Source organism: Grampus griseus (genome assembly GCF_964374135.1).
Source record: "Grampus griseus genome assembly, chromosome: 3".
In the NCBI taxonomy this organism is placed as follows: domain Eukaryota; kingdom Metazoa; phylum Chordata; class Mammalia; order Artiodactyla; family Delphinidae; genus Grampus; species Grampus griseus.
The window spans coordinates 115,858,907-115,877,368 of NC_139019.1; the positions used below are offsets into that span (position 1 = coordinate 115,858,907).

At 40.9% G+C, this 18,462-nt stretch overlaps 1 protein-coding gene across 2 annotated transcripts in view; it reads left to right on the plus strand.

Moving 5' to 3' along the window:
• The first annotated feature begins 3,834 nt into the window (after positions 1-3,834).
• Positions 3,835-18,462, plus strand: part of UBE2D2 (ubiquitin conjugating enzyme E2 D2) — a 59,531-nt gene continuing 44,903 nt past the window's right edge. For both annotated transcript variants that reach the window (XM_082652039.1, XM_082652038.1), the window contains exon 1: positions 3,835-4,271. In XM_082652039.1, the coding sequence (XP_082508165.1) occupies positions 4,248-4,271 (24 nt within the window). In that variant the 5' untranslated portion in view covers positions 3,835-4,247. The remainder of the gene's footprint in view (positions 4,272-18,462) is intronic.

Below are 18,462 nucleotides of genomic sequence, written 5' to 3' on the forward strand. Positions count from 1 at the left end.
TAAGTTGTAAGATACAGCAATAACAGTGTGCTTTATAAAAATGCTTTATTACAAAATGCTTATATTGGGAAAAAAAGGAAAAGTGTAAAATTGGTGATCTAAGCTCTTACTTTAAGAAGCTAGAAAAGAACAAATTATATCCAAAATAAATAGAAAAAAATAATGAATATAAATCAATAAAATAGAAAATGGACAAATGATAGAGAAAATGTAAGGTCAAAAGTTGGTTCTTTGGAAGGATTAATAAAATTGATAAATCCCTGGGACTTCCTTGATGATCCAGTGGTTAAGACTCTAGGTTTCCACTGCAGGGGGCAGGGGTTCGATCCCTGGCAGGGGAACTAAGATCCCCATATGCCGCGCCACCAAAAAAAAAAAAAAAAAAAAAAAAGATTAAATGTCTCAAACAGCATTTAAACAGAATAAAAATGTAAGACTAAAATAGGCATATATTTTTTAAATATTGATAAATTCCTAGCAAGATTTAGCAAGAAAAAAATAGACAAAACACAAATAACCAACATCAGGCATAAAAAAGGAACACCATTTTATATATATATATATTTTTTAATTTAATTAATTAATTAATTTGGCTGCATCGGGTCTTAGTTGCAGCACATGGGATCTTCATTATGGCATGTGGGATCTTTTGTTGTGGCACACGGTCTTCTCTCTCATTGTGGCCCCAGGGCATGTGGGATCTTAGTTCTGCAACCAGGGATGGAACCTGCATCCCCTACATTGGAAGGGAGATTCTTAACCACTGGACCACCAGGGAAGTCCCTGGGGATCCCATTATAGATGCTACATATAGTAGAGGAAAAATAAGATATTATGAGTAACTTTATTCTAATAAATTGGATGACCTAAATGAAATGTACAAATTCCTTGAAAAACACAACTTATCATAATGGACACATACATATGAAAGAAATTAAGTTTATTATCAAACTCTTTCTGTAAAGAAAACTCCAGGGTCAGATGGCTTCACTGGAGAATTCTATCAAATATTTAATGAAGAAAAAAAACAATCCTACACATACTCACGCAGAACATAGAGGAGGAACACTTTCCAATTTATTTTTATTTTGTTTATTTTATTTTATTTTTTTTTTTGCGGTACGTGGGCCTCTCACTGTTGTCGCCTCTCCCGTTGCGGAGCACAGGCTCCGGACGCGCAGGCTCAGCGGCCATGGCTCACGGGCCTACCCGCTTCGCGGCACGTGGGATCTTCCCGGACCGGGGCATGAACCCGTGTCCCCTGCATCGGCAGGCGGACTCTCAACCACTGCGCCACCAGGGAAGCCCTCCAATTTATTTTATGAGGCCAGAATAACGTTGATATGAAAAGTTGACAGAGATATTACAAAAAAAGAAAATTATAAACCCTTATCCCTCATGAACATAGATGCAAAAATCTGATCAGTCTTTGATATAGCAATTTCATTCTTAGGAATTTATACCAAAAAGCCCTCTTACAGTTGTACAAAGATCAACTACAGAATATCCACTATAGCAATATATTTTTTTCACTATAGCAATATATATTTTTTTAATTTATTAATTTTATTTATTTATTTATGGCTGCATTGGATCTTCGTTGCTGCGCCCGGGCTTTCTCTAGTTGCAGCGAGCGGGGGCTACTCTTCATTGTGGTGCGCAGGCTTCTCATTGCAGTGGCTTCTTTTGTTGCAGAGCACAGGCTCTAGGCGCGCGGGCTTCCGTAGTTGTGGCACATGGGTTCAGTAGTTGTGGCTCATGGGATCTGGAGCAGAGGCTCAGTAGTTGTGGCACACGGGCTTAGTTGCTCTGCGGCATGTGTGATCTTCCCGGCCCAGGGCTCAAAACCGTGTCCCCTGCATTGGCAGGCAGATTCTTCACCACCAGGGAAGCCCTATAGCAATATATATATATATATATATATTTTTTTTTTATAGCAATATTTTTAATGGTAAAAATTGGAAACAACTTACATATCCCCCAAAATGTGACAAGTTAATTAAATATGGTACATTTATATGATTGAATATGTAGCCATTAAAATATAGTAGACATATGTCTTGACACAGGAAAATTCACCATATATTGTTTATTTTAAAAGTAAATTATCAAAAATTTCAGGTGCTTTCACCACACACACAACAAATGAGGAGATAGAGATGTAGTAATCATAACACTATGTTTATGTATATCAAATCAACATGCTGTACATCTTAAGTACATAAATTTTTTTTAAAAAGGTAGATTACCAAATGGTATAATGGCATGAGCCTACATTTTCAAAGAAAAATATGTATATATATATAATGGAAAAACACTGAAAGGACATAAGCCAAATGCCAAAAATGGTTAATCATTGGATGATGGGAGTATGGTTGACTTTTATTTCCTTCCTTTTACTTATCTGTATTTCTTGCAACAAATATATATTACTTTTTAATATAAAAACGTTATTGCTGAAGAAAAATTTTTAAAAATCTGACCAATGGGCATTTTTGTACCTCTCCCATCACAGTTCTCAGGAAGAAAAGATTTAGGACTTTGGACTCTTCCTCTTCACCTTCAACCTAAAACCTATGCATCTTGGGCGACTGGACACAGCTTTTCCCTCCTTTGACTCACTGGGTCCATGGTGGCCCTGCCCTATGGGTCCAGCCTCTACTCAGTAGATGAAGCAGTACAAGTTTTGCTGCTGATGTGTTATGTGACTTTTGGCAAGATTCTTTTCCTTAGGGACTCCAGTTTCTCCTCTCTTAATCAATGATCTTCAAGGTCCCTTCCAGACAGAGGAAAGAACAGATTTAGAATCAGAAAACCTTGGTGGAGACTTGAGAATGTGGGCATCACCTCCCAGGAAAATATTCTTTACTATTCTTCCGTGTTCCCAGTGTCTCCAGACAGGTAAAAAGCACCTCCCAGCCCAGGCCTTATAAAACCAGTGAGCCTTATATTTCACTAGTCCTGGTGCAGGGTTCGACACAGAGTAGTTGCTCAGTGAACTAGCCTTTTGCCTTCATCTTCTAAAAACAACCCCAAAATAGGTTTTCTAACCTTGCATTTGATGGTGATTTGAACGCAAGGTTGGTTTTAATTACTGGAGCACACGTTTTGCAAGTTTTTTGTTTTTTTTGTTTTTCTCCCTGAGGTAACAGCTACAGTGCCTATTTGTAACAATTTACCAAGCAGAGCACTTCTCCTGACATATCAGTGGCTGAGACATTCAAACTGTCTCTCAGCTGGGGCCTTTGTCGGAAACACCATCTCAGGGCTGCCTGCGGCGTGCTTGTACAACCACATTCCCGCAGGTGCCCAGGCTGTTGCCACGCGGCTTCCAGGGAGGGATCTGACGAAACTCTCGACTTCAGGGAAGTCCCAGCTTTGCCACTGTGGAGCTGTGACCTTGGACAAGTCCCTTCCTCCTTCAGGAACATTGCAATGGACCTAAGCGCTCTTCCCGGGTCCGTCTACGCTCTGGGGATGGTCGGGTGATCTGAAAAACATTCGCTTTTAACGCTTATTGATCTCAGGTGTCACGCGAATGAGGGACCACAAACAAGTAAGGGACTCATCGGTCGTAGCGAGCGAAAGAGCTTCTGCGACCCGCACCACAGGTCTCGCGAGATCTCCTCCTTGCGCTTCTCGGCGTCATCGTCTCGGCGGCCGTGGCAGCGACGGCGACAGCGCGTAAGGTACTCACAGGGGCGGCCCGTATCCCTCCGCCGCCGGCGCGGCCCAGCCCTCCCTCCCCGGCCCGCCAATCCCCGCTCTCCCGACCTGCCCCTCGGCCTGGGCCCACCCCGCGCTCCGCCTGCCCCACCCCGGCGGCGCCGCCCGCCCGCGCGTCCCTCGGTCCACCTGCAGCAAGCAGTCCCTCCGACCGTCCGACCCAGAGGCGCCGGCCGAGCCCGAGGCCTGGGCTCTTGCTCCCTGGCGGAGGGATCCGCGGCGGCTGAGGAGGCGGCGCTGAGCCTAGAAGGAAGAGGCAGCTACCGCGGTGGCGGCGGCGGCGGCTCGGGCGGCAGCGCATAAAGGGGCCGCCGCCGGGTGATGCGGTGACCCCTGCGGCAGGCTCAGGAGCCGAGTGGGCCACGGCCCCAAGTCCGTCCCGCCGGACCCGCGCTCCGGAACTCCCCATCTTCTCCGGCCGACCCGCGATCACCGAGGCGGCCTCGCGCCCCCTCGTCCCTTCCCCGTCCCTCCCCTGCCCCTGTTCCCGCCCCGGGGGCCGCCTCCACCTGCCTCCCACGATGGCTCTGAAGAGAATCCACAAGGTAAGCTGCCAAAGGTCGGCTTTGGCGGGTCGGGCTGCCGGGTGGGTCGGCTGAGCAGGCTGCGGCCTGCATTTCCCGCCGTCGCCTCCGCCGGGCTCGCAGCTTCTTTGGACCCGGCTGCCGGCGATGCCCCGGCCGGGCTGCCTTCACACCCCACTCCCAGTGATGGCGCCCACGGAGGCCCGGGCGCGCTGCCCGCGCTTAGGCCGGAGGTATGTTCGCCGGCTCAGCGTTCCTTCCCGGCCTCTTCTCTAGGCCCCGCGTGGTATGGAGTCCCAGGGCCTCTCCCCGGCCTGGGACTGCTGTGCCAGAGGGCCATTGTCCGGCCGTGCCGGGAGGGGGTGCTGGGACTGGGGCGTTGGGCGGCCCCATCGACGGAGGTCGAAAGGGCTCTATGCCCCATCTCTGCCCATAAAACCCCTACCCCCACTTGCCTAGGCTTCCTCCACAGAACCGCTTGAGCTTGGGGCCCGTATCTCAGGCAGACTGAGGAAGCCTTTTTGTCCGATCCACAAATATTTCTGGAGTTCACTTGCCTCTTAGTGGCCGCACGCTTCGGTCCACTTAACTCTTCTAGAAACTGTTAAGAGTAGGAAGTTCAGGAGGAAATAAACATGACTTTTATGAGGCAGGAGGGAAGTAGAGGGAGAAGCGTTTTATTCCTTGAGGTTGCCAAATGTAGTCAGAAACTGACACTTCAGTTTGCAGGAATGGATTTAATAGAAAACCTGTTAAATTGTCAAGGGTAGAGGTAGAAACCTGAAAATTGAAAACCACTGGAGAGAATTTCATAAAGTTTCTTTTTACATTCTCTTCGCAAAACGGATTTTAACGCTTAAATTAGGTGATATGTTCAGGGAGATCCTTTTAATGTAGGAGGTATTTTGCTACTTTTTTCCATTAGGAAGGATTTCTTTGCCCTTTAGGATGAAGGGTTATTTATTTGTAGTTGCCTCTACAGAGGTTTTTCTAATATTGCTCTGGAGTATGGGTTTAGCTTAAAGTTTAGGGTTTTTTCCCTTCCCTGTAATATTGTAACCTCCTATTACCTCTCACTATCTTTTTTTCCTTCTTCTTCTCAGAAGTGGGGAAGCGGCACTGGTGATTTTTGTTTGGTGTTTCACTTGGCTACTTGGAGAGGCTGTATTAAACCTCTAGCCAGTAAGAAGTAGATCCTGGGATTATCCATCCTAAAGGATGGGATAGAGATGCAAGGGGAAGAGAACCAATTTTCACCTTGCCTTAAACTCAGTGAAAATGCAGGTTTGGTCAGTTTAAACACCTCAGCTCAGCAGCTTGTCTTCGTTTCATTCTTGATCAAAGACCTTTAATGTGGAATTAATCCCAATGGTTACTGTAAATTAGGTTAGATCCTCACCAACTTCTTTTGACTTTGATTTCTATCAGATGAAAAAGGGCAGACTTTAGACAGAGTAAATCTACTAAAATGAAGCCGGTTATTTGTTAAAAGAAGCTTGAACTTTAAGCAAAGATCTCTTAACCATTTAAGGAGCAGGAGCACACTGAGGACAGGTCTTCCAAGTAAATAATACATATGCATTTTTAAGGCTTTAAGGAGTTATGAGATTTTAAAGACTAATTGAGAAGTTATCAATTCAAGATTATACTTGTGGAAGATTGTGGCCTTATTTTTAAAACCTGAAGAAGAGTGAGTATAATGTGCGATCACTTACAAATCAAGAAATGTAGCCTTTAATCTCTACTCTGATATGTATGTTATGGAGGTTTTTTCAGAAAAGGAACTAGCACTCAAAACATGCATTTTAATCTTCTAATATCCTTGCCTCCAATAATATGATTTCTTTTGAATACTACATGTTCTCTAGATTTTCTCTAAAAGATGCCCTTATTAAAATTTTAATAAGGAAAATCAAGTGTACACAATGATAATTTGAACTTTTAAAACTCAGTATTAACCTTTTTTCACCTGGTTTATAACCTAGAGCCATCCTCAAAGTATGGCTCAACTTCTGAGACTGCCAGGGATTAGAAAAATAAAATTTATTTTTGATGTACATACTAGTCATAGTCAATAAGATTGTGAAAACAAAATGGAGATTTTTTTCCCCTAACTTTTTGTATGACACCAATTTTAAATTGAATGCAGACTTGGATAAGACCAGTCCTATCTCACCCTCAGCCCTAGTAATGTATCTGCGATGGAATCCCCCAAAGACATACTTGGCTTACATAACTGATCTTGGTCTTGAACCTTCTCAGTTGCTATTCTCTGAGAAAATAGTTCTGCTTAAATACCTCTCAACTTCAGATATCATGAACTACTGCATCTGGGTTCTAATAAAATTTTATTAAGAACAAATACTTTTGACATGTGGCATCTTTAGGAATTCAGTATCTTGTGTTTCATTGACAGAGGGAAATAGTGTTCTGTGAATCTGACAGTCCTTTAAATGCCATGACTTTTTTGGAAAAAGCTTTTGGTGGACTTTATTTTGATATATACTTTAAGGTCAACTGACCTATGCTTTAACAGAGTTTACCAAAGAGGTTTCATTTTGAACATCCATTGTAGTTCTGTGCAGGGATTGGGACCCTTTGGGATTGTTCGTATCTACACCAAATGGCCCCAGCCTGCTACGTTTTGAGGTTTTCTGCTGACATTATCAGTCTTCAGCTTTGATTTTGATGCTTTGAGTGTCTGCCTCTAGCAGCACCACCCCCAGCCCTTTTCCAGTTGGCTGCCTCTCATCTGTTGTGGGCTGGGAAACCAGATCACTGAGCTTATTAAAATTATGTCTAAAATAAGATCCAGTAGGCTCTGAGTGAAGAGGGCTTCATGTGTTCTGTGAACTGTGTGGTCTGACTGATCAGAGACCTTTTTTTACTTGCTTCCTGTTTTTCTTCTTTACCTTTGTTATACAGATGCAGGAAGCTTTTTGTTGCTCTTAGCGTGCCATAATATTGAAATACAAGGTTAATTTCTTTATTTTGAGGAAGGGTAAAAGGCTGAATATCATGATTCTTTGAAGAATTGAAGACAGACCAAAGTTAAGATGCTAAAAAGCTCTTAACAATGATAGTGCCTTGTACATTTTAATGGTGTCGTGCTAGTTATAGTTAACATTTGGAATACATAGCTTTAATGCCAGGGCTATCACTTGATTTACTGTATTTCTATGATTAAAGGTCTTAAGGCCCCTGAAAAGCCCAGTCAGTCAATTTTCCAGTAAAATAAAGATTTCAAACTCTGATGGCTAGGCAGGTGACCAAAGTGAGCAAAGAGAATTGGAGGGAGCTAGAAATTGCATGTGCTATTAGAAGAGGGCAGCTGCTATTCAGCTCCCTCCAAATGTTGCTATTGCCAGGATCTGTGCCCAAAGTTGCCAGATTTTTTTTTTAAGGGAAGCCACAAATCCAGATTTTTGGCAGCCAATTCAAATTAAAAACAACAAAACCAAAAGACATCACCACACTTTTTTGTAGATTGGTAGGCACCAGTTCAGTATATGAATTAAAAATAACCGAAGATTGAGGTTCAGCAAGTAACCAGGAGTGTAAGGATTAAATCATTTAAACCATACTTTGTCTTTTTAAAAGTGTCAAAGTATTGTTTTATGTAAATGGGTACAATTAAGTATCAGTAGTTTTTTGTAAACTTCTAATTAACTTCTTTGGTGAAGTTTTATATGGTTATAGTCATAGGAAAAGCCAATTTAGTAGATGCATTGATCCCATGGTAGGAGTTTACATCTTAACTCTTAACTTCATTGTGATCCTGTTTCATGTTATGAATCATCTTTCTGTAGACTACATACTTTCAAAATGTCTAAGATTGCCAGTTACCAAAGGGTGATTTTTAAGGATATGGGAAAGGAGTTGTAACATTGTAACAGTACTAATTTTAAGATTATTTTAAAATACTGTACTAGAAGTGTGATATCATACATTGCATTAATCTTATCAGAGGTAAGGATCCAGTGAATTCCAGTCAAAATGATGAAACAAATTAGCAAATAGTCTTGAGTATTTGGAACTTCAGTATAATAAATGGTTGACAGAAGATGACTGTTTGAATTAGTTTTATCTTGGAAAGCAGACATCCTTTTTATTTATTTATTTATTTGGCTGTGTTGGGTCTTCGTTGCTGCGCACAGGCTTTTCTCTAGTTGCGGCGAGTGGGGGCTACTCTTCGTTGTGGTGCGTGGGCTTCTCATTGTGGTAGCTTCTCTCGTTGCAGAGCACGGGCTCTAGACGTGCGGGCTTCAATAGTTGTGGTACACGGGCTCAGTAGTTGTGGCTTGCGAGCTCTAGAGCACAGGCTCAGTAGTTGTGGTGCACGAGCTTAGTTGCTCCACGGCATGTGGGATCTTCCCGGACCAGGGCTCGAACCCGTGTCCCCTGCATTGGCAGGCGGATTCTCAACCACTGCGCCACCAGGGAAGCCCCAGACATACCTTCTTACTCCAAAAGATAAGCTTCTTGAAATCTCAGGGAAGATTTTTATTTTTTCCTTTAGAAAAGGATTTTTTGTTTCGCAAAGGTTCATTGAATTGAGAAATTTTATTTGGCTCTTCTGGGTTGCTATTTAAATGTAATTTAAACAGCCGTCATTAACTTAATAAATCTAGGGTTTTTTTTTTAAGTCTCCCAGTGTGTATTACTGTACTGCTGACTGACAAGGAGGAAGTTTTGACAAAGCCCAATTCTGGATATTTTAGTCCAGAGAGAGAGGGCTGCTGAAATATCCTAGGCAGTTCCCAGGATAGGAATACCTGACTCATGCCTGATGCTGCCAGCAACCTCTGCAGCCTCATCCCAGAAATGAAGGAGCACACTTGTTTTTTCTGTAGAAATAAAATTTTGGTGGTTAGGTTCCCAGACTAACCTTCAAAATCATGTTAAACTATGACATAGGAAATAAAGTACCATTTGTTCTTTTGTCTGCACAGTCAAGTGAAATTTCAAGTAATAGAATCAGAAAATTTTAGCACTGCATCACCTCTCAGAGCTACTGTCTGAAAAGGCCATGTGACTTAGTAGGGCTGGATAAAGAACCTGGGTTTTTTGACTGTGCCCTGTGTCTTTTCTGGCAGGCCCTATACTCGTAGGTAGTCGTTAGGTATGTAAATCCAGAGGATGCAATCTTTTTCTTTTGTTTGAACAATTGGATATTTAAACTATGCCCTGGAACCAGAATATTTTTTCCTCAACATCTCTTGTTATTGTTGGAGAGGTGTCTATGAATTCCCTTAAAACTATGTAGATTTTGGGGGAGGGGGGCGGGTTTCAATGTTTTAATTCCAAAAAGCAGAAAAATAAGAAACTATGCAAATTTTTGATGTTCTGTCCTCCATATATCTTTCATCATAGTCAAATGGTTTTTTTTTTTTTCAAATGGGTTTTTTAATCTCTCCAAAAGACTAAGAATCACTGTCCCGTCTCCTTAAACATTCTGTTTTAATCTCAGTAGGTGACCCAATTACCTATTCTGTAGAGGAAATAGAAATTTGTGTGAATTCTTTCAAATTTCCTTTGAGGCCTTTAAAAAGAAAAAGAAAAACCAAACACCACAGCTACCATCTTTAGAGTACTCACTCTGTATCAGAATGACTGAATCTTCTGAACAACCCTATGAAAATTCTGTTCTCCCCAGGTTAGAAGAGAAAATGGAGATTTGGAGAAGTAAACAAACTTGCCTGTGATTATATGGCTATGATAGGAAAAGCCAGGATTCAAATGCATTCAATCTTGACTATGGAGCCAGCCATTGCTCCAAGTATACCTTAGTCATTGCTCTTCTTCCCTTTTGTCTCTGAAGAATCTATACTTTACCCATTGCAAGCTAACTTTTTTTTCATCCTATTCTTTTTGCCAGGTCCTTGCTCTCTAGTAATTGTCCCTGCTCTCCTAGTTCTAATCTCTTCTCTGACTCTCCTAAGCATCCAAACTTGTCTAAGACTTTCCTCATCCTAAAAAAAAAACTTTTAAACTCTCCTCTCCCCTAGAGCTGATTCCTTTCCTTCCTCCTCTTTATCCCTTCCATCTCTGGCATTTCAGTGCCAAAATTCTTGACAGAATAGTGTCTGTTCACTGTTCTGGGACTGTTCAGTAAGGTCACTGATGACTACTTAATTGCCAAATTCAATGGATACCTCAGTTTTGTAACACTTAGTGTGATTATACTCACATTATTACTCATTTCCCTTAACTTTTGATAAACTTTCTCCTCCTTTCTCATATCTAGTGTTCTAATAATGTTAGTATTTCCTAACGTTATTAGAACACTTTTCAAACTAATATTATTTATGGATACAAACAAAAGTTCATGAAATAATGCACACTTGGATTAAAATTGACAGCACAAATGGCTGTCAATTAGGTAAGCTAATTAACATAATCAATATATAATATACAAGCACAAAAATAGGTAAATTAACTTAAAAACAAAATATATTAAGATGAAACATTATTCATTGTCATTTTGCTATAAAGTAACAAACACCTAAAGAATAGTATTTTAAGAAAATGAAAGAGATCCTCATCAGGTGCTGCACTAAATGTGTTACTCTTGGGAATTCCCTGGCGGTCCAGTGGTTAGGACTCCACGCTTTACTGCTGAGGGCCTGGGTTTGATCCCTGGTTAGGGAACTAAGATCCCACAAGCCGTGTGGCATGGCCAAAAGAAAAAGACGATGTGTTACTCTGTATTGTTTTCATTATAGTATAATGTGAAAATTTTTTCAGGCAGGTGCACTACAACAAAAGAAAGAATTAAAACTGCATGTTTTGCAATATTCATGCAATTAGGCCACTACCAACATTATTAATTGTCTCATGGGCAGACAGATCACCTAATTAAAAAATAAAAAGTATATGCTTTGCTCATGTTTATTTTAAAATAATCTGGTTTTTCGGGCTTAAGAATCAAAGGACTCTGCTTTTCATTTAAAACTTCCATGGGACTTCCCTGGTGGCGCGGTGGTTGAGAATCCGCCTGCCGATGCAGGGGACACGGGTTTGTGCCCCAGTCCAGGAGGATCCCACATGCCACGGAGCAGCTGGGCCTGTGAGCAGTGGCCACTGAGCCTGCGCGTCTGGAGCCTGTGCTCTGCAACGGGAGAGGCCACAACAGTGAGAGGCCCGCGTACCGCAAAACAAAACAAAACAAACAAACAAAACCCTTCCATATTCTAGCTATAAGTCCATGGGGAATGTAGAAATATTTAGTATTCAATAAGCTTTGATTAAATAACTTCTCAAATATATATTGAATTATGATAATAAACAGGATAGTTCACTGAAGTCAGGTAATACCCATGGTTAAATGCTGTTTATGCATCGGAACACATATAATTTGCTTTGTGGTGTGCAAGTTTCTTGAGGCAAATTATTGCTTTAAATTCGTGGAAATATGTAGTATTTCTTAAAGACATATTAAAAGTAGATAAAATTTAGGACAAAAAGATTGCCATTTTTATTCCTATAATACATGTTAGTGTCTCATGAGAAATATTAGTGTAATTGAAACAGTTCTAATTGATCTTTCTCAGAATTATTTTCCTTTAGTCTTTGTGCTTTTCCTTATGCCTTCTCAACCCACTCTCTCCTCCTGAATTCTTTCTTCATCCTTGGAGATCCAACAGACTGCTTCTCTGTGAAACATGCCCCAGTAATGCAGGCAGTAGGATTCTGCTGTAGAACTGTTTCTTAGTATGTAGACATGATTGATTATTACCCCCTCTAGACTGAGCTCTTCTGGGCAAAGTCCCTGTCTTACTTATTATATTCCCAGTACCTGATGTATAGTAGGCATTCAGTTTTTGCCAGCAACATTTAATGAAAGTCAACAGCAAGTGGTATAGTGGAAAAAAATAGTAGGATTTTGGAGCAACATGCCTACTGAGTCATGTTCTAACCCTGTGGCCTTAGGCAAGTTACTTCACTGATTTTTTTTTGGCCTCAGCTTCCTTGCCTATAGAATGAGGATAGTGTCACATACCCTGCAAGCCTGTGGGGGATGAGTAGAAAGAAAATATGGACCATGTAAAAGATAGTTTTTTGTTTTTTGTTTTTTTTTTAAACTTATTTATTTAATTTATTTATTTTTGGCTGCGTTGGGTCTTCATTGCTGCACGCGGGCTTTCTCTAGTTGCAGTGAGCAGAGACTACTCTTCATTGTGGTGTGCGGGCTTCCCATTGCGGTGGCTTCTCGTTGCGGAGCACGGGCTCTAGGCGCATGGGCTTCAGTAGTTGTGGCACGCAGGCTCAGTAGTTGTGGCTCGCGGGCTCTAGAGCACAGGCTCAGTAGTTGTGGCACGCGGGCTTAATTGCTCCGCGGCATGTGGGATCTTCCTGGACCAGGGCTCGAACCTGTGTCCCCTGCATTGGCAAGCGGATTCTTAACCACTGTGCCACCAGGGAAACCCAAAAGATAGTTTTTAATATTAATTACCACTGGCTTAACTGCCCAGTAATGATGACCCATGAAATTGGTAGAATCTTGAAATCTTAGGTGTCAGTGTTAAGTGTCTGTTTAGCATTTCACCTTCATTGGTACCCCAACCAAGAAAGAAAAGGGAAAAAAATATACCCTGATGTTGTAAGGTGATGTTTTCTAATATTTCTAAATGAAAAAAGGGACTGACTTCCAAATTTTTTCTTCAACAAAGTTCTAACTATTGTTATCTTAATACGTTTTCAATAAATGTGATACTTTTGTAAGCCTAGACGTGAAAACAGTTCTCTTAACATAATCTTGTAATAGAAGTATCTGCTGCTGTCCTTTGAGCATGTCCCCGCACCACCTGTAGAACATCAGTGCCTATATAAGTGATAGCACTCCTTTGCCAACTTCTTAAGGGCGTATAGCAGATAAAACATTTGAAATCAAAGCTGAATTTTACAGAAGCTGCAGTGATAACAGTTTAGAAATAGGTTTCTTAAAATAATAGTATGCTAATGGGAGTGAGTGATTTTCTTTAGATTAAATGTCCTCATTTATACCATCTGTATTAGTTTCATAGGGCTGCTGTAATAAATTACAAAAAACTGAGTGGCTTAAAACAACAGAAATCTATTCTCTCACAGTTTTGGAGGCCAAATGTCCAAAATGAGCATACCTTCAGGGCCACACTCCCTCTGGAAGCTCTGTGGGAGGATCCTTCCTTGCCTCTTCCAGCTTCTGGTGACTGTAAGCATTCCTTGGTTTGTGGCCGCATCACTTCAGTCTCTGCCTTCATCTTCACACTACCTTCTCTGTGTGTGGTCTTCTCTTTTATCTCTTATAAGGACACTTGATCTTACACTTAGGGCCCACCCATGTAATCCAAGATGATCTTATCTCAAGATCCTTAATTTAATTATGTTTACAAAGACCCTTTTTCCAAATAAGGTAACATTTATAGGTCCAAGTAATTAAGATGTGCCACATACCGTTTTAGGGACCATTCAATGCTGTATACCATCTAATCCCCAAATTCTAATAAAGTGACTGCTGTAATTACAGTTGGGCTTTTCTGATTTTGTTTTTATCTTTCTAAAATTTTGAAACAATCTCAAACCTACCAGGGAAGTTGCAAATACAATACCTAGAACATCTTTTTCTTTAACCATTTCAGAGTAAGGTGCCAACATGATGACTCATCAACCCCAAATACTTTAATGTGTATTTCTTACAAAATGGACATTCTGCTACATAATCGCAGTATAACCATCAAAATTAGGAAATTTCCATTGAGATACTACTGCTATCTAATCGTCAGACTCCATTTAAGTTTTGCCAGTTGTTCCAATAATGTCCTTTATAGGAAAGAATCCAGTCTGTAGTTACTTGTTGCATTTAGTTATCTATCTCTAGTTTTCTTTAATTCCTTAGTCTTTCCTTTGCTTCATGACCTCAACACTTTTTTTAAATTAAAGTGTAGTTGCTTTATGACCTTGACACTTTTAAAGATTAGAGTCCAGTTATTTTGCAGAATGTCTCTCAGTTTGTGTTTTTCTGATATTTCCTTGTGATTAGATTTAGGTCATGCCTCTTTGGCAGGAATGTCACAGAAGCAATGCTGTGTCTGTCTCTACATCCTATCAAGTGGTACATGATTTTGGTTGGATTCTTTTCATTCCATCCTGTCAGGTGGTATACAGTTTCAGTTTGACCCATTACTGAGAATTTTCACTTCCATCACTTGATTAAGGTGATATCTACCAGGTTTCATACTGTAAAGTTACTCTTTTTCCTTTTGTAATGAGTAAATAATTTGTATGGAGTTGCTTTGAATATATGTACTTCTTCTGTTTTTACTCTTTATCTATTGCTGCATAAGGAAATACCCTAAAACTTAGCTGCTTAAAACAATAAACATTTATTATCACATAGATTCTGAAGATTGGGAATCCAAGAATGGCTAAACGCTGGGTGGTTCTGGCTCAGGGTCTTTTTTTTTTTTTTTTTTTTTTTTTTTTTTTGCGGTACACGCGGGCCTCTCACTGTGTGGCCTCTTCTGTCGCGGAGCACAGGCTCCGGACGCACAGGCCCAGCGGCCATGGCCCACGGGCCCAACAGCTCCACGGCATGCGGGATCCTCCCAGACTGGGGCACGAACCCGCGTCCCCTGCACCGGCAGGCGGACTCCCAACCACTGTGCCACCAGGGAAGCCCTCAGGGTCTTTTTTGAGGTTGCAGCCAAGCTGTTGCCAAGGGTTGCAGTACTCTGAAGACTAGAGGATCTCCTTCCAAGCTCACTCCGTGGTTGTTGGCGGATCTCAGTTCCTTGTGGGTTGCTGGACTTACAGACTCATTTCCTCCCCACGTGGGTTTCTCCGACTCAGAGCTGCCTGAGTGTGCTTAAGACATAGCAGCTGGGTTCCCTCAGAGTGATCTAAGAGAGATAGAGCATCCAAGTGAAAGCCTGTAGTATCTTTTATAACCTAATCTCAGAATCGACAGGCGTACCATCACTTCTGCCATGTTCTGTTGGCCTCACAGATTACCCCTGGTACAGTATGGCAGGGAAGACTGCACAAGGGTGTGAATACTAGGAGTTCAGGATCGTTGGGAGCCAACCTGGAGTCTGGGTGCCACGCTGTTACTCAAAAATTTTAACTTACTCATTTTAAAGTTTATATTTGTATGGACTCATGATTTCCTATTTTATTCATGTGGGTTTTAATAATTTATTATTATTTACTTTAATCCTCAAATTGTCCCCAGTTTGCTTTTTTCCCCATCATTTGAGCACTTCTTTAAGTTCTGGCACAAAAAGATGTTTCCTGCATTTTCTTCTACCTTCCCTGCTCTAGCTCTGTTATCATCTATTTTTCCAAGGATCCCTTGGTCTTTTTATTGGTGAATGGTATTTAGAAACCAAGATCTGGATGCTAGGTATGCTCATTGCTTTTGGAATCTCACTGTTTCCAGGCTTTCTCAGTGTAATCAGTGGATGTAGCTAGGGGAATATGTGTATGTATAGATTTACTTTTCTCTATATATATCAAAAACCATGAGTTCACACCGGTGCCTCTAATTCCAGTCCAGTACCATAGGGTTCACCCCGTATTTTTTCCTTTCAATATTGGTATTCCTTTTCTTACAGTGAAAAACCTGGCTTCCGTTAATGTATTTACTCATTTGATCAATTCCCCTGTGTATAATCAACTTCCCATTGCTGTGGCCCACCTGCATAGATACGATTCTTTGTCCCCGTCTCTCCTAGGGATGCCCTTCTTAACTCTGTTCTATCTTGGACATCCTGCACTGGGTCATGCCCATTCCCCTGTGGATAGCCTCACTATTTTAAAAAACAAATTACAATATAGGACTTGTTTGACATAAATATTTAGATTAAAAACTGTTTAAAATAATAATGCTAATTGTTACTTAAAACACATATGGAAAAATCAATCTAGTGATTGTGACCACATGCACTTTTCCCAGTTAGGGAATATGGCATTTTCTATAGCCCATTTTTGGAAAAAACTAAAACCATAATTTTAGTTTAGTGTTATTATTATGAGACAATTTTGATAATTATACTAGTAACCTGTATAAACTAGTCTCCATTCTTAGAAATAGTTGGAAGGAACCATAATTTAAAGTCCCGAAACTTAATCTTTTATTATGAAGTATTTTTATGTCTACAGAAAGTTTTAGATACTGATGTGACCAACACCTAGGTACTTACTATCCAGTTTAAGATTCAGACCTACCTAATTTAGCTTCAGTGTTAAAGTTTAGTCAGGAGCCATGGCTTCTTTTGGTAATTTATGAGCTTGGGATCTTTGCATATATTTAGAAATATTCATGTTTTGATAAAGGTACATTGTTGTAAGTAATGGGGAATTACTTGTGAAACCTCCCCTACTTTACCTATTGCATCAAGGCAATACTATATCATCACTGAGTTAAGTAGTAGGCTAGATTCCTGTCCATTGAAAGGTTATTTATACTTTAAGCATTGTGTTTCACTTTTGTTGACTAGAAGTAATAAAATCCACTTTGAAGTAATTGAGCTTACCAGGAGTATATCATACATGCTTGTGAGCTCTTTTTAAAATTGTGAATTGCCATGATATTTATATCCATTTCAAGGTTGACTTGAAATCATTGCCCACATGTTTAAAACACTGATTAAATTGGTTTAAAACAGAAATTTGAATTCCTTTCAAAGAGAAATAGTTATACCATTTATTTTTATCACTACAGGGCAAATCTCTAATGAATAAAAATTTGTTTAACTTACAGTGACAATCCCAAAACATGCTTATGCAATATTTTTTTTCAGTATATCCAAGTCTTATTTCAGTTCCTCTATTGTTGAACCTATAACTTGATATGAAAATTAAATTGTATGAGGTCACATAAACCATTAATACAAGGTTAAGAAGATTGTTCAGACTTTGAAGAACAACTTGAAGGTAACAATGTAGTGGCATTGGATCATGAACATGACTTGATCTAATCTGGGAGTGTGAGGTAGGACCACCAGTGTGGCACTCCTTTTACTTTTTTTAAATTTTACTTATTTATTTTTGGCTGTGCTGGGTCTTCGTTTCTGTGTGTGGGCTTTCTCTAGTTGCGGCGAGCAGGGGCCACTCTTCATCGCAGTGCGCGGGCCTCTCACTGTCGCGGCCTTTCTTGTTGCGGAGCATAAGCTCCAGACGCGCAGGCTCAGTAGTTGTGGCTCACGGGCCTAGTTGCTCCGCAGCATGTGGAATCCTCCCAGACCAGGGCTTGAACCCATGTCCCCCGCACTGGCAGGCAGATTCTCAACCACTGCACCACCAGGGAAGCTCTCCTTTTACTTTTATAGTCTGTACTTTCATTGTCTTCTGGCTTCCAGTATTGCTGTTAAGTCCCAAACTATTCTGATTCCTGATCCTATATATGTGACCACCTTCCTTTCTGGAAGCTTATAGATTTTCTTTGTCCCCAATGTTGTGAAATTTCATGATGTTTGGTGGTGTAGGTCAGTTTTCACTTATTTTACTCAACATTCAGTTGGTCTTTTTGAGTCTTTTTTTTTTAATATTTATTTATTGGCTGCATCGGGTCTTAGTTGCAGCACGTGGGATCTTTCATTGCGGCACACGGGCTCTTTGTTGCAGCATGCGGGCTTCTCTCTAGTAGTGGCATGCAGGCTCATTAGTTGTGGCACATGGACTCTCTAGTTGCAGCACGCAGACTCCAGAGGGCGCAGGCTTTGTAGTTGTGGCACATGGGCTCTCTAGTTGTGGCGTGCCAGCTCCAGAGCGTGTCGGCTCTGTAGTTGTGGAACGTGGGCTCTCTAGTTGTGACGCACAGGCTCAGTAGTTGCGGTGCACAGGCTTAGTTGCCCCTCGGCATGTGGGATCTTAGTTCCCTGACCAGGAATTGAACTGGCGTCCCCTGCATTGCAAGACCGATTCTTAACCACTGGACCACCAGGGAAGTCCCTGAGTCTATCTATATGGATTTGCTTATTCTGGACCTTTCATGTAAATAGAATCATACAATATGTGACCTTTTGTGTCTGGCTTCTTTTGTTTAGGCATAGAGTTTTCAAGGTTTAGCCAAGTTGTATATATCAGTAGTTAATTTCTTTTTATGGCTGAATAATATTCCATTGTATGAATTTACCACACTTCCTTTTTCCATTCATCAGTTGATGGGCATTTGGGTTGTTTTCTTTTTTTTTTTTTTTTTTTTTCCCGGTACGTGGGCCTCTCACTGTTG